The sequence below is a fragment of the Parasteatoda tepidariorum genome, chromosome 8, assembly GCF_982258835.1.
Source record: "Parasteatoda tepidariorum strain Cologne lab strain chromosome 8, Ptep-v5.0, whole genome shotgun sequence".
Lineage (NCBI taxonomy): Eukaryota > Metazoa > Arthropoda > Arachnida > Araneae > Theridiidae > Parasteatoda > Parasteatoda tepidariorum.
Window position 1 is genome coordinate 108,165,081 of NC_141762.1, and position 16,418 is coordinate 108,181,498.

General features: G+C 26.5%; 1 protein-coding gene and 1 long non-coding RNA gene across 13 annotated transcripts in view; one reads left to right on the forward strand and one right to left on the reverse strand.

Moving 5' to 3' along the window:
- The window catches only part of LOC107446132 (uncharacterized), a 32,637-nt gene extending 30,017 nt beyond the window's left edge, over window positions 1-2,620 (reverse strand). The window contains exons 1-2 of one of the 2 annotated variants that reach the window (XR_015428492.1): window positions 1,862-2,620; window positions 508-646 (exon numbers count right to left, since the gene is read on the reverse strand). This is a non-coding gene — a long non-coding RNA (uncharacterized LOC107446132). Of the gene's footprint in view, window positions 1-507; window positions 657-1,861 lie in introns of both variants that reach the window. The other variant, XR_015428490.1, reaches the window with a different exon arrangement.
- Window positions 1-16,418, forward strand: part of LOC147806663 (calcium-dependent secretion activator-like) — a 35,628-nt gene that overhangs the window by 7,828 nt on the left and 11,382 nt on the right. For 3 of the 11 annotated variants that reach the window (XM_087149291.1, XM_087149288.1, XM_087149293.1), the window contains exons 5-7: window positions 8,981-9,095; window positions 9,211-9,300; window positions 13,490-13,598. In XM_087149291.1, coding sequence (XP_087005417.1) covers window positions 8,987-9,095; window positions 9,211-9,300; window positions 13,490-13,533 — 243 coding nt within the window. In that variant the 5' untranslated portion in view covers window positions 8,981-8,986 and the 3' untranslated portion in view covers window positions 13,534-13,598. The remainder of the gene's footprint in view (window positions 1-8,980; window positions 9,096-9,210; window positions 9,301-13,489; window positions 13,599-16,418) is intronic. The other 8 variants (XM_087149292.1, XM_087149290.1, XR_015428483.1 and 5 more) reach the window with 5 other exon arrangements.

Consider the following 16,418-nt stretch of genomic DNA (forward strand, 5'->3'; position numbering starts at 1 on the left):
ACTCTGCCACAAGTTTCATAAAACTAAAGCATTATATGCAATTTAAAAAATGACATCTCTGTATCAAATGTTTTATCCAGGGTTACAGTTTTGTTACTCTTATGCCCATAATTTCATAAAAATGAAGAAATAAAAATCCCCCCCCCCAATATAAGTAAGCAAAAGCTCAACTAAAAATATGGTATCGAGGCTGTATTTTACTATAGCATTTCCATATTAATTTCATTAATAAACAATCATTCTTTTACAAATTAGTAACTCCTCATAACTACTTTACTAACTCAGGCTGACAAGCAACACTCAACTACACTATTTAATATTAAAAGCAACTTATATTCAAATTCTCTTTCTTAAATGTAATAATGCTAACATTAATACTCTTTCTCCAATCAATAAACATTACTCCATCTTAAAACTAAACTTTCATGATTAAATCTCTTCAGAACATGTTAAAAGCAATACAAAACACCAATAAAACCTTAATTGCATAAATAATATTCTTATTACCACTTTCTTCAGAATTTTTTCCCTTTTGTGCAATCACAAATTCATCACCACAGTGCCAAATATCCACTTCCATTGCAGCCTTGCCTACCTGAATATCTTCCTCTTCTCACCTTATCCTTCATTTCTTTTTTTTCCATCTCTGCAATAAGCTTAAAACATCAGATCAGTTATAGTCAGATTTAGTAATAATTAAAAATTTGTCAAAGAGAGCTGCAGAGCAAATAAAAAGAAAGCTGTTTCGAATTTATTTAATTTTTCTTGATGTTTTTTTTTTAAATTCTATTCCAGATATTATTCTTTATCTTATTCTAGTTATCTATTAACCGAAAATTTAACTGTTTCTTTAACATTTCTTTGAATATGCTTTTATAAATGTTTTTTCTCAAAAGTATGGTTGAGAATGGATTATCCAAAGCAGTCTTGTTAATTATGCTCAAGTAAATTAAAAACTGAAATTCAGGGTTCGTATAGACTCCTTATACTCCTTGGAAATAAAAAAAGTTTGCAAAGAGTACTTGGAACTACTTAGATTTCCAAATTAGTCCTTTAACACTCCTTAGATTGTTGCGTTGCATAGATGAGCTTACTAAGTCCGCTGATGAATTTGCTGTTCAAGCAGGAAAACGAAATGATATGACTTTTTTTTGTATTTTTTTTTTGTATAAAATACCTTAGATTTTCTTATGTATTCAAATTAAAAGTATGAGATTGGTAGGTTTTTATGTTAATCTTTAACATCTGTACTTCAACAAGATTTATTAAAATATTTGAAACTGGAAGATATATTTATGTGTAAAAGTGATAACTTTATTTATTTTTCTTAATGAAGTTTGACAAAGTCAAAATTTATTTCAAAAGGGCTAGTATTAAATATGCAAACTATACATTTTTGCGAGTTCTTTATGATAACTGCTTTTTGATTTAAAAAAAAACTATCTAGTTATCTTTAACACAAAGTTTTTTAATTTTTGATATGTCCTTAAAATTTTGGACTCCTTGGATTTCTTCTTCTGATCAGGGTTCATTCTAGACTAAAAAAAGGGCAGGGTGCTAAAAATTGAAAAGGGCACTATACTTTTAAAAAAAAGGGCAGCAAGTTTAAAAAAGGACATTGTATTTTATAAAAAGGGCAAATATCTTACCCTTCTTTGCATAGTTAAAATGAATAATTATATATAAGTTTACTTTTATCACTAATCACAATTATAATTATCAAATGCATAACTACAATTTTCCAAGGAAAAAAAGCTACAGTTTGAATTGAAAAATTTAAAAAAAAATTCAAACGAGGTTTTTTTCCTTTATCTCAATATTTCTTAGTTCACTAAAAATATATTTAAAATTTTACACATACCTTTGAAAGACCTGGGGAAACAACTGAAATTTTTCAGATATGTTTTTCTTTCTCGAGTTGATAATTAGAATAACTATTTTCAGATAAAATATGAGTATTAATCTTGAAAATAAACTTATTATGTATCTGGCTCTCCCTTATAAAAAAATAAAATAAACTGCGTTTTTAAGCTTAACTGTTGAAAACGAAGTTCTGAAGTATATACATAAAAAACAATATTTACAAAAAAAATTGCAAAATAAAATTCATACTTCCAGTCATTTTAAATAAAAAATACTGGAAGTTTTATACTTGAATTCAGTCGCAGCAATAATATCAAACCTACACGTTAATGGCAAATGTAGTAATATTTCTTTTAACATAAGTGTTCTAGTTTTTTTTTATCAATAAACCTAATAATATATTTGTTGAAAATTAAAGTCGTTCAATTATTAAAATTCATTTGAAAATAAAAAAAACTAATACTTTTAAAAAAAGAAAAAATGCCATTTTTATCAAATCATGCAATACAAAAATTCATTTTAAAGATAAATTCTAATAAAAAAAAACTTCAATGCTCGCAGAATGAAAGTAAGAAAAAAATTTGTGTTGAATTAAGTAATATAAATTCAAATTAAATCTTTTAATTGAAGAAAACTTATAAGTTTTCAACAAAAACCTAAAATAAAAACAAAACTTATAGTTCAAAATAAAATTCAATACTTATTTGGTAATGTACTTTATTATTTCATTTTATTAATTCTTAGATTTTTTTATATAGTAAACGTTATCTTTTTTTTTAATCGAAAATGATTACTTAAGCAACAAACAGTGAACAGTTTAAAAATTCACATTTTCCACCACTTATGAATTTCTCAGGTTGCTATCATATTGCATTTAAATTAAGGATTTAATGAGCATTTGGCACTTTAGTCAAAAATTCAGTTGGTTAAATGAGCAGTCAAATATTCCTCAGAATATTTCTTTAAAAATATATTTTTCTGAGTTTTTTTTTTCTTCTTTTGAATTTGTATAGATATGATAAAAAATATAAAATTGTATTTTGACTATATTATAGTATTGTTTATTATAAGAAATAGTTTTAACATAAATTTCAAAAATTTTAAAATCCATGTTTCTGCACATGGCTTGCAAATTTATCTTCTAGAAGACTAAGGGAAAAAAGAAAGTTGGAAAACTAGATTACTTTATTCTGAACCACAAGTTTTTAAATTACTGCTTTTTTTAAAAAAAAAATTTTTTTTTTTAAATCAGACAAATCTATTTCATTGTTTTTTCCATACTTCTAATTCTGAGAATTGAGAACGATTTTTGCTTTTTTCTATTCTGCTTCAGAGCATTTCTGTTGACTTAATTCTTTTTTCTTGACTTTTTCTGCTGCTTTTATTATAACGCAGCATTTTAACAGAACGTCCCATACTATTAATTTATTATCACTCTTTCCCTGTACTGTTATATAAATAACTGGAAATATAGAAAACTGATTTTCAGTGTTAAAAGTTTGTTTTAGGAACCAAGAACAATTTGTTTTTTCTGTTTTTCTTTTTCATTAACTTCTCTTTTTATAGGCATTTTTATTATGACACAGCATTTTTTTCAATGAACATTATTAATAAACTTTTCTTTAAAAAAAAAGTAGAAAAAAATTCCTTTTTGCGTGTTGTAATAACATCATAGTTACAAAATCACGTGGAAAAGTATGGCAATTAAAAAAAAAAAAGTAATAATAATTACTTAAATTTATGCTGAACTCAGCAAGAATAAAGTTTGTCGAATGTGAGATTTAAAATTCGCATGTCGTAATGAAATTATAGGAATTTTTTATAGTACGTGGGAATGCATAGGAATAACTACCAAAAAAAAAAATAGCTTAAGAGAAGAAAGAAAAGCAAAAAAAAGAAGGAAAAAAATTACTTAGATTTAAGATAAAATTGTCACAATTAAATTGCACCAAAAAGTGTTTATTGAAATTAATAAAAAATTCAGGATTTTCGAAATCACGTTACAAAGTGGAAATAAGTGTTTAACAAAATAATTTATATTTACGATGAATTCGAATTAAAGAAAGCGCGTTAAACATACGTTTACTATTGAATCTATTAAAATTGAACGTGTCAAAACGCGATGACTCAAAAGTGCGATTAAAATTTTTTATTGTGATCAGTAGCTCTCGCGGGCCGCACTTCAGTAGTAGGCGGGCCGCAGGTTATGCACCACTATGATAATTAATTGCAAGGAAAGGGTAAATAAGACTAAAGGAATTTACAGAGCAACAATAAAAAAATAATAGAAAATAAACTTTTTTATAGTTACGAAGTTGTTTAAAAAATTTATACAAATAAATCTGTGTGAAATCAAAATTAAATCCAAATTAATGTAAGAACATTTTTGAACACAAAAGCGCTACCGAAAGCTAGAAACGCTACCGTTGTTTTTTAACACAAAAACGCAATAAACAGTTAAAATATCCAATACATGAGCATCAATTAAAATATTAATTATAGGAAAATAAGATTGCAATAAAGTGTTACAATAAAAATAAATTATGCAAAAAAAAAAAAAAAACATTAAAAAAGGCATATTTTTAATATCAAATCACCCTAAAAAGAAACTAACAAATCAAAGTACAAGCAAAAAAAAATAAAGGATAAAATCGCATATTTTTGTCTGCTAAAAAATAAAATAAATTATCCTAAAATATGAAACAAAGCTGCAAGACAACGAAAAATAAACGGATAATTTCTTAATAAAAAATAAACAAACTAATAAATAAAAAAACTTCTCAAAAACTAAGTCATTCTAAAAAAGTTTAATAAAAATACTACCCAATAATCTGCATTGAAGCGAAGTAAAATCGTACTTCATCAATTCATGAACTTTTGCAAGAAGAGAAAAGGAAAAAAAAACCCGAAAAAAAAAATAATAAAAATGCACTTAGTCAAGATTTTCTGTTACAAAAAAAAAATTTATTATAAATAAGATGGATAAATAGATAAAAAAAGAAGTATAAGCATTACACATTTTTATTTTGAAATTTAGTGTGTGTAATAAAATGCTAAAAATTTAATTTGTGACTGTAATATACATTGCTTTAATTCTTCTTTCAATGTAACTTGTTTTTTCTTTCATTTTTTAGTTTTAGTTGATAAATAGTCATCATTTCAGGACATTATCTTTTTATTATTTAATTTTTGAGAGTTTTTTAATATTATTTTGCTTACTTAAAGTTATTTAAATAATTAATATATTTTTTATTCAATAATTTCTAGTTAAGTATTTTTCTCAGTTAACGTTTAAATTATTTATGCTATTTAAACAATTGAGGAGCTCGGTACAATAATAAAAGTAAATCTTTTTTTTTTTTTTTTACTGTGAACAATATAGTCAGTGTAGTCAGAAATATTTTTAAAGCAACAATATTCTTTCATTTTGGTAGATCAATCTATCTCTATAGATCTTTTTTTCCACCAGGTTGTCTATAGATCTTACAAAGTTATAGATTAGATCCTTTTCATGGTCTGTTTGCGTTGATCCTGCCAAGTGTAGAGCGTGAAATCTCTAGAGCTCCCTTATCACATAAAATTAGAGCTCAAGTCTCTGATAAATAAGTTGGCTTATTAACAGTTTAGTAATTTATATTTAAGAAATTTAGATTTTGATAGCTCTTTCAAGCCATGAAACATGTGTTTACAATAAATTTTTTTAATATATTTCTGAAGGCAGATTGCTCCTTATTATATAATTTCTTTCACTAATTTTTTGGGAAAAAAGGAGATAAAATAGTGCTGAAAACCAACACTAAATTGTGTGTAGTTCTTTGTGATGATATTAAGTAATTATAATTATTATAATTCTATATGTTACTGGCAAAGTTTGAAATCTGTTATTCTATAGAATGCCTAGGCCTTTTATATAATGTCTAAAACTAAATATAGGGTATCTGGACACCTGGAAAGTCATGAAATGTCATGGTTTTAACTATTAAAAAAAAAACATGGGAAGCCATGGATTTAGGTCGTCGAAAAATCTTATTTTTCGGCGATACTCACATTTTGGAATTTACTTACCCCCCCCCCTCCCCGCCATTATCATGGTGTTCAAAATATCTAAATTTGTAACAAAATCCCCACTTACTATAATATTTTACTGAAACATAAAATGTTTTTATCATGTTCTTTAAGAATTATGGCGTTCTTTCAAAAAAGGAAAGAAGAGCATTTCTAGACCGAATTATCTTTAAAACTTCTGTGATTTTAGAATTTTTATTATTATTTTTATTTTTTTATTTTATCAATTTAAAATTCTAGCTGAAGCAAACCAGTCATTGGCAATTTTTTTTAGTTCAGAAATGCAAACAGAAAAATCAGGAGTATTTATTTCCCTTCCGATGAGCAAGAAAAGTATCTATAGAATATAATTCTGCAGAAAAAAAAGAAAGAAAAATATTTGCTTTTGTATTTTTTTTATAGCTGTTTTATTGCTTCAACTCTTTCTTTACTCTGTTTTTTAAATTTGAAATCCATAAGTATGAAGATGCAAAGTACAACAGTTTTTGGTTATACCTATCATTTCAATTGATGTTATTATAATGCTTTTTTAAAATTATTGTGTTTTTGTCGGAGAAAATAGTAACTTTGTCAAATCATGAAAAATTCTTGGAATGAGTCATGGATTTGAAAATCTAAAATGTAGCAGGTAACCTGTAAATGGCAATGTATGAAACGATTCATATTTCACACATTTCTAGTGCATTCTGCAGAATACCAATAGAGAAACCGGCAAAGTAGGAAATAAATTACCGATTTGATAAAAGCTTTCTATTCTTGAGCTGGAGATGTAATTCTCATCAACGCTTGACTACAGTGGCATTGTCATTGTGTCAATTGACAAACCTGTGACGACCAATCAGATGCAAAAAATTCTTTACCTTGGTGCGTAGTGTTTTTAAAAAGTGCTTTAAGGTGCTTATTTTAGATTTTCGTTTTTTAAAAGCCCTTAAAGGTGATTTTTTCATTGGGTGTTTTTAAAAAGTGCTTAATTTTTCCTTTTCAAAAATTAGATTTGTTTCTTTGCCATGTCGATTATGCAAAAGCCTGCTTTTCACACTGTTTTATTCAAGGTATTCACAATTCATTCAACCACAATCTATTTCGAATTACTTTATGAAACCGCTAGTAATTTTACATGTTTGATGAAATGCTTGCGAGTTTGCATGCGCGTCTACTGAGCAGGGTTCGGTGAGATTATTGCACTCTCGTGTGCAACTCTACTGCATTTTGCCAGATATTCTCAATTTCAGGCTTCATTTTCCACCCTCTGATATCGAACCGAAAAATCTCTTGATTATTTTATAATAGCTAATATAATCAAGAAGAGTAATCAGGAACTAGTTATTTTATCATGATCACGTAAAGTCTCTTAAAATTATTTTGCGTTTTGTTACTGTATATAGTGCTTAAAAATATTTTTTGAGTGCTTAAAAAGTACTGAAAAGGTGCTTATTTTTTGTTGAGAGATTTGGCTACGCACCCTGTTTACGTTTGAACCTTACTTTTTTAAGAAGTGAACGTTAAAAGTAGTTGCGCGAAAATTCTTAAAAGTACTGTTTTTTATCACCTATTCACTATTTATTTTGAAAAGTAGCGTACTTCATTTCAATCGACAAAAAGTGTAGCGATTACTGCAATTTCCTGACTTCTACCGACCACTGTATATCAGGGTTGGGTTTTTGACGTCAAAAAGTGGTTTTTGACATGACAAGGGTATAATACTGGTTTAAACCGTCAAAAACTGAAGTTTGCCAAGAAAATATATAAACTTCAAAACTACCAACAGTTTCCATGCATTATATTGAAATTTAATTATACTATAGGTAATCAGCAGGTTTTAAAATATTTTTTAATTAAAATTAAGGTAAAATAACAGATTTAAAATCTCAGAAATTTATATTCAAATGCATGTGCAGAAAAATTTTGCACAAAAATTGTTTAAATATTTATATTTAAAAAAAAAAATTTTTTTTTGATACTTAAGAAAATTAAAAGTTTATTACTATGCATTTTTGACATATAAGGAACATATAACTAATATTTATAAGGAGCTTATAAGTTATGTTGTATAAATACAAACTTGATACAGGTGTATAAATTTTTTTTTTTAATGTTATACCGAATATCTTTATTATCCAATATGTTAATTTGAATTTAAAAGTAGTTATATTTATGAATAATGATAAATATAATTCATATTGTTCATTATATTTATTTATAATTATTACACTTATCATTTTAAAAAAATGTTTATCTCTTAATTTTTTTTCTCCACTTGTATTAAGAATACAAATAATGCATATCTTGAAAGCAAGAAGTAATTATTCAACAGCTGAATATTTAGATATTCAACAAAACTATATCGTATTCAGCAAAATGAAATTCACAAGTATTTGGATGAACTAAATTTTCAGCATAGTAAATGAATAGGCTGAATATACTGTGAATCGACACTAACTACTCTGTGTATTTAACAGAAAGCACTTAAATTTGTATTGTCTTATGTTAAAAAGATTATTAAGAAGATTTAAAAGAATATTAAAAAGATTTTTCTTTAAAAGATGTCTAATGTACAAAACTGCTAATGTTTATCTTTAAAAATGTCTAATTTGTAGTATAATCTATACTATACACTAAATTTGGTTATAAATAAATTTCTTAATAATATCACTGCAGATTTTCAATAGCACATGAAAATGAATACATAATATTACAAAAGATGTGAGTTTTCAAAAGTACAAGATTTTGGTTACTATTCAAAATATAAGTGTTTCTTCAAAATTTTAAATTTATTTTTTCTAGAACATATTTAGAAACACTATCCTTTATAAAAAATATATAAGTTTTATGTATTAATTAAATTTCACAAATGAATATAGGTTTTTGACATTTTTGACAGTGAGGGTTTTGACGTGACGGTTTAAACCATGGTTTAAACCGTCAAAAACTGTCGCATGTCAAAAACCTGCCAACCCTGCTGTATATACCTCACAATAAATTATTCAAAAAAGTTAAACCTCTGTGGATAATAGATTCATTGTTTATATGTACAAATAAAATTCAATTCTAGGTTTTAATGAAAGACATCATGGCTCTAGAAGAAGTTAGAGCAGTTTTTAAAAAATGTTTAGAAAATGCAGCACTCTCAAACTACACTGGAATATCAGAACAAGCCAAAATTGAAGGTAAATTATTTGCAAATTTGGGTAGTACTAACTTTTTAAGTATTTACAAAAAAAAAATTTAAGTGTTTTAAATTTAAACTATATTGTCTATTTTCTATTTCTTCTTTTAAAATAGGTTTACTAAATATAAATACAGTCAAACCCCTCTATAGTGAACTCCCGGATATAGTGAAAGAAATGTTCGATCCCGTGCCTTGCTATATACGTATGTTATTTTTTGTGGATATAGTGAACTGAAAAAGTGAGGAAATTGGATACAATGAACTTTTTTCTGTCTTTGACTGATTTTCTTCTTCATTATTTTGTAATAATTTTGAAATTTCTACTTCAAAATAAATACATACGCCGATTTTTAAAACCATCTATTGAGGGGAATGTAGCGATAGGCATTTTTTTCTTGTTTGCTTCTTTTATCTCTTAATATCTTTGCTTCTTTACACTTTCCCATCCCTAAACAAACCAAGCAGATGTTTCCAACCCAGGCAGATGATGGTGCACCTGTAAGGTGTCAGTGGGATCAATATGCATTTTCTGTCAGATCGAATGAGGCATTATTGGTCAATACTAATATGTGTTGATAAGGCCCTCATTTCAACTCCTTTTTGTTCTCAGTTCAGTTTAAAAAAGCCTGCAGACAAGTTTCTCAAATTTAACTATGGCGAGCAGTAAACGTAAAATGTTCTTCATTGATGATAAAATGGGTGTAATCAGAAAAATTGAAAATGAATGCAATCAAGCTGATATTTGCAGAGAATATAAACTATCCAAATCTGCAGTTTGTAACATATGAAAAAGTAGTCAGTTAAAAATTTCTGCTCATGAAAAAAATTTAGATGCCAGAAAAAAGTTGAGAAAAGCAGATCACAAGGATGTTGAAGAAGTATTACAGAAGTGGTTCAGCATTCGAAGAAGCCACAATCTCCAATATCTAAACAAATGTCGATGAATTTGCTAAGCGATTTTATGATACTACTTTTATGTGCTAAAATGGCAGGTTAGACAGGTTTAAAAAGCGGAATAACAGAAATTCAGGAAAAATTATCTGAGAGTCGAGAAGTGTTTCCATGTCTGATGTTGAGGATTGCTCATCAGCTAGAAATTATAAAAAAAAAAAAATTTGCAGAGCTAGAGATTACTAATAAGATAATAGAGATTACTAGAAAAAATAGCTAGAGATTACTAATTTTTTTTTTTGCACGCAAGGCGAAGTGTAATAAAAAAGTAACACATTTTATGCTACTACTTAATATTTTCCAGTTATTTATTTGAATAATGTGTAATAAAAGGGAGGATTTAAGGAACCATTAGTTAAATTGCCTGCGTATCGGATAAAGTGAACTCCCCGTTATAGTGAACCATAGCCTTGAAGGTTCACTATAGCGGGATTTGACTGTATTATGACTTCTATTGTTTTTTTTTAATTCAGTTTATTACTATACTGCTTAAGATGAATAATCTTAAATAGATAAATTATTGTATATCTTGGGGTATAAGTCAACCTAATTTTCGATTACAAGATATAAAATTTCTACTATGTCAGGTGTATAAGTCAACTGCTTTGTAAACCAAATATGAAAATTTCTAAAATTGGAAAATAAATAAATAAAATTATTAAATTTCTTTGAATATGATACATTTACCCTCAAGTAAAGATGCTGTTTTCAGGGCTAGGCGTGATTCACTTTTCTCACTTAATGTCAGTATCTTAAAAAATAGTAACTTTTATTTACTGTTATTAAGGCTGTCACTTATCTCTTTTTTTATTTTAATTTCACAATCCCTCCCTCCCATTTCAATCAAAAGAAAGATTTCACTAAACCCATGATCCTCTTGCTATAGTAAAGAAGGACTCACCCAAATGGGTGGGGCATGGAAGAGGATTGAATGTGTGAAGAAAAATAGACAATTTCCACTTTCAAATGAATTGTTCACTTTTTTTCAGTGCTGTAGTTGAAAATCTTTATTTTATTTTACTTTTATGTGTTTTTGGATGAAAAATACTGAGGTTTGATGAAATGCTTCACAAGTATTTTTCTTAAAGCAAAAATATGCACAAATTTTTTTTTTTTTTTAAATATTGCTAACATATATCTAAAACAATGTTTTTAATTTTTGAAGCTAATTAAGCTAGTGAAAATATTCATAGAAAACTTTTTTAGAATTAAATAAACCTTTCTTACTTTAAATGTATTTTTTTTATAAATTATATATAAAAAAGCTTTCTTTTAAAATTAATAACCTTTCTCATTTAAAAATATGGGAATAATACATAAAAATGTTGTTAATCAAATTCATCTATTCATCCAACAAAGGTAATGTCATCTTTCATCTATGCTTTATTCATTTATTTTTTTTTCTTCAAAAATGCCCCTTTTTCTTGTTATAACAAAATTAGGATATAATTTTGAAGAATAAAGATATTTCTGTTCTAGTTAAAGCAAAATTAAATTTGCAGAATTAAATCATAAATTTAAAACCAATATGGAAGGAAAGAATAAAGAAGTGTGACAACATGCCTTAAAACTTGAAAAAGCATTCCTTTCAGCCTATCTCTCTTTCTCAAAATAGAATTGTCATTGCTTGGTGGTTTTTGCATTTAGAACCAAGCAGTTTATGTCAAGTCCTGCACTATGAGAATTTGAAGACTGCTAATTTGCTAAAAAAGTATAAAATAAAATGTTTCAAAAAGTATAGGATTCATCCAAAAATTATAAGTTCATCAGTCTAAGGGACTTCATCAGTTATTTTCAATTAAGCTTTATTTATATTTTCTTTTTAAAAACATTTTATATATTCATTATTGTAAGTGAGAAATGAATATATAAAATGTTGACACCCCCCCCTTACTTGATTAACTATTCTGATGGCTTATTCTCTCTACACTTTTCATAACACATGTTTTTCTGAATTGAGTGCAAAGGTCAATGAAAAAAGTGACCACACATTTAAGACAACCTAAAACTTCTTTTCCCAGTATCGAGAGAGTTTTGCCACGCTGTATTTCATTTCTAAAAACTTGTCTCTTTTCTTTGATTGATTTTCCATGCTTTGAAAAGAAAATTGGCAATCTTCTTAACAGTTAAAAACAAAACTTTTTAAAAGTGTTAATTTAGTATTGTGGAAATAGAAGTCTAAATGGTAATTTAAAGCTTTTTAAAAGGGAACTTTTTTAACAGGTTTCAATTTGTGCGTATAGACATATATAGAGTTCAAAGTGAGTGGTGACCATTATAAAATAAATAATCAGTCTTTTTAAACTAGCAATCAATGTTAAGGGATATTTCGCTGTTATGGTATTATTTCAGTTGTTGCTTATCCTCATAGATCTGACATTAGTCAGGTCAACTCCAAAAAGTAGTTTACAGCCAGAAAGTCGATGACAAGAAGGACATCGTAAATGAAGTCCGCCCTGGACTGTCCGACACAATCAAGTATATGTTTCTGTGATGCTGGTTGGATAGAGCATTTTTTACAAGTCTGATAAATCTTTGAGCCACGTTCGAATGTTGGACATTTTAGGTGACCAGTTGAGAATCTGACCAATGCAATCTGGGTGCTTCGATCGCTTATTTATCGATTATTTCAGTTCTTTTAGTTATTGGTCCTTTGGACCAGTGACTAAATCTTCTTAATTTCTACTTCTGTATACATTTATACATTAATGTCTTAATATTAATATGAATTTGTTGTTCACTTTTTTGATTCAATCAAGAAAATATTTTCTGTACATATTTTTGTGATTAATCAAGGACGTCAATATTTTCACTAAATATCACAGATTTTGTTATTTTGCAAATAATATGCTTTTTAACTTCTTTTTTCTCTTTCTCATTTCGTCAGATAAACATAGATTTCTTGAATACAAGTAAATTTAATTTTTTTCTTCCTTTTCTTAAATTTTTTTCTTTGTCAGACATCATTTACAATACTGAATCAGCACTTATTTTGAGTTTGTTATGTCATTTACCTTTGGTACAGTAAAGCCAATTTAGGTTCCCTTGTTGGCAAACTCTACAGTCACTTAAATGTTCTTTTTCTTTTCGCATTTTTAAAAATTTTTTTAATGTATTTTTTAAAATCTAAAATATTGAGGTATTTTTTTTTAAACCAACAAACTGCTGACAGCCCCTTTACTTTCGGTCACGGAATGCAGTTTTTCTTATATGTTACTTAATGAAAATAATCTGCCAATCAGTTAAAGGGTTCGTAGTATAGTAGCTTATCAGTTTAAGAATTAAATCATATTTAACATCTGATTTAATATGAAACTGCTTAGTGTCATTTACATATGTATGATTTAGTAGCTTATTATAGCAAGAAAAAATTAATTATAGTTTTTCATTATATAATTGTTATGAATGTATTTAATAATATATTTTATTATTATATCATAGAATCAGAGATGGGTCACCTGGAAAGAAACTGGAGATACATTTAGCTGAATTATGTGTAACAGAACAATGAGAACTATGCTGTGGTTAATGAAATAATACCAAATAGCAAGTATATTTTATTAACTTTTTATTTTTCTCCCTTTTTAAGGTTTTGTAGAATTTCTAATGCATTTTATATTCATTTGCATTTTATATTATGAATGAGAATACATTATTTGACTTATTGTTAACTTTAAGGATTTTTAGTTTACTTAATTATTTCCTTGTTTGATATTTTTTTTATTTTGATTGTGTATTTAATTCAGTTATTCTTTATTTTGGGAATTATTTATGGCCTCATTTAAATATGAAAGTTATAATTTTTTTAAAACTTAGGACAATGACATAATTGTTCTCTCTTCAATTAAAGATTTTTAAAAAAAATATTAAGCTTAATATACATGTACCATGTTTTCAAGTTTAATTTATGAATAACTTTGAAATGATAAACATTTTTGTATCAAAATTGTAACAGGGCATACATTGAAAGAGTACAATATATATTTTGTAATATTTTTAAAAACACAGTTGAAGCAAAATACTTTAAAGTTGGTTTTTTTTTTCTTTTACTCAACTGTTAATTCTACACGACATATTTTTAATGAAATATTTAATTTTTTAAATAATTTTTTTATAAATCTTAATGAAAAAAACCTATTTCTGTGTCTATAATTATCAGGCTAAATGCTTATCTTAATTTAAATATCAATTCGGGTTTTTAATATAGTAGTAATTTATAAATATTTGTTTCTTCTATATGTTACGATATTAATTTATTCAATCTTATTTATGTTTTTCTTGATAAATATATCACTTTTATGTATAAATCAGCTATAAACAACCTTTTTTTAATAAATAACTCAGCTTAATTATTAAACTTCAGGTTTTTGTAAATAATTGCATCTAATTTATTTACTTGTATATTTTGTAATACAGTGCATAATTAAAAGTTATTTTTTTACTTTTATTATTCTTTTTAGTTGCATACATTTTGCATGAATTTTATAACTTCTTTTATTATGAATGATTAATAAGTTCAAGTTGCAAATGATTTGATATTCATATTACTAGTACTAGTATAAAGCACGTTTTCTTTAATCATGTTCTTACTATTAATTGACTTGCTTTTCAGCTGACCATAATTGTAATATTTACTCCTTTATAGTTAACAGAAAATTAGGAATTAACTGTTCAATAATAAAATTTTTAAAAAGTATGGTGATGTTCAGTTCATCACCACACACATTAAGATAAAAATAAAAAATAATATACTATTAAGTAAGAGAACAAGATCATTAGAATGATCACTAATTACAAGGTGTTAAAACTATTTATTTAATATAGGAAGGCATACACTCCAATTAATAATAGGTACATAAAAAATTTAACATGAAATTATACATTATGAAGCTGCACTGCTACTTAATAAATAAATAAAAAATAATTATGGGGTGATAGAAAATTTTATAATATAACTTAGATGTTGAGGATCCTCATATTTTGTATCTTAACCTCAGCTCTCCAAAACCATGTGTGTCCTTGCCTTTTCTCTCACCTCCTCTAACCAAGCCCCCAAAGCATACTCAACTCTTATTGGCTGTTACCACCATCACAAAATAAGTAGGGCTATACTTGCTATTTCTTTTTTATTTTTATTTTTGGCTAAATTATTTAAGGGCAGAAAAGGGCAGGTGAAAACTTATGAAAGAGAAACTAAAACTTTAAAGTAATTATAGCAGTGCAGCAAGGATAAAAGTAACAAAACATCATAAAAGCAATACCACATATATATATAAGTAACAAAACATCATAAAAGCAATACCACATGTATATAAAAGTAACAAAACATCATAAAAGCAATACCACAAAAGTTTATATTAATATTTCATAAGTTGGCCTTAAATCTGTAAATCTATATGCATATTTTAAAGTGTATTAAGGAGAGGTACAATTATCCCCTTATTTGTTTATTTATTTATCTTTTTATGATATTTTGTTTCTTGATTTTTACTTTTATTACCTCTTACTTTGAACTTCTTAATCTGTTTAAATAAATCAATATTTTTTATGTTTTAACAGATTTATTAGTTTTGTACCTTTTAACTTTTCTGTTTTCAATTCTTTAATAAAACAGTCTTTAATAGCGCAGTAAAACAGTTTTAACTTTTAATTTAATTGTACCTTTTATTCCCTTTATAGTGGGAGAAATATCGCTCATACAAATTCATTTCTACTCGTAGTCATAGAATTGAATTGTTAGTGATATGAGATACAACATTTTTTGTCCTATTGTACTTTTAATATTAATTAAGGACTATCTTACGTGTTAGTAGGCATGCACAGTATCCTAGTAAATGTACAGTGCACAAAATAAAAAACAGACCACCCTGAATAATTTTTATGGAATGACCAGATTTTCATGTTGTGGGACTCATTCTTAATTGTTCGAGGAGGTGACCTCAAATATACTAATTCATAAGTGCAAACAATATATTAAGTTACAAAATCATATACAAAAAAGTACTTTCTCTGAATTAAAAAAATATATTTTTGTTTAACTGATTCGGATTTCTGCCACCCCTAAATATAGGGGGTAGCCACAATCTGAGAAATATGGTCCCAATAGTTAGATCAAAAAAGTGGTAAAGTTTGAACCCTGTGTTAATTTTACTTTTTACGTATTTTGCTATAGATCAAACTTTTTAAGCTAATTGAAAATTTTTTGCATATAAGAATTATAAAATTCATTTATCCAAAGATAATTCCATGCAAAAGAAAACTTTCAATAAAGATTTATTATTTAATTTAATAGTGGTCAAAAAAATCTTGAATTGAAAGATTTACAATTTTTTGAATCATTTTAAAGACTGTACATTTATATGGTAAATTA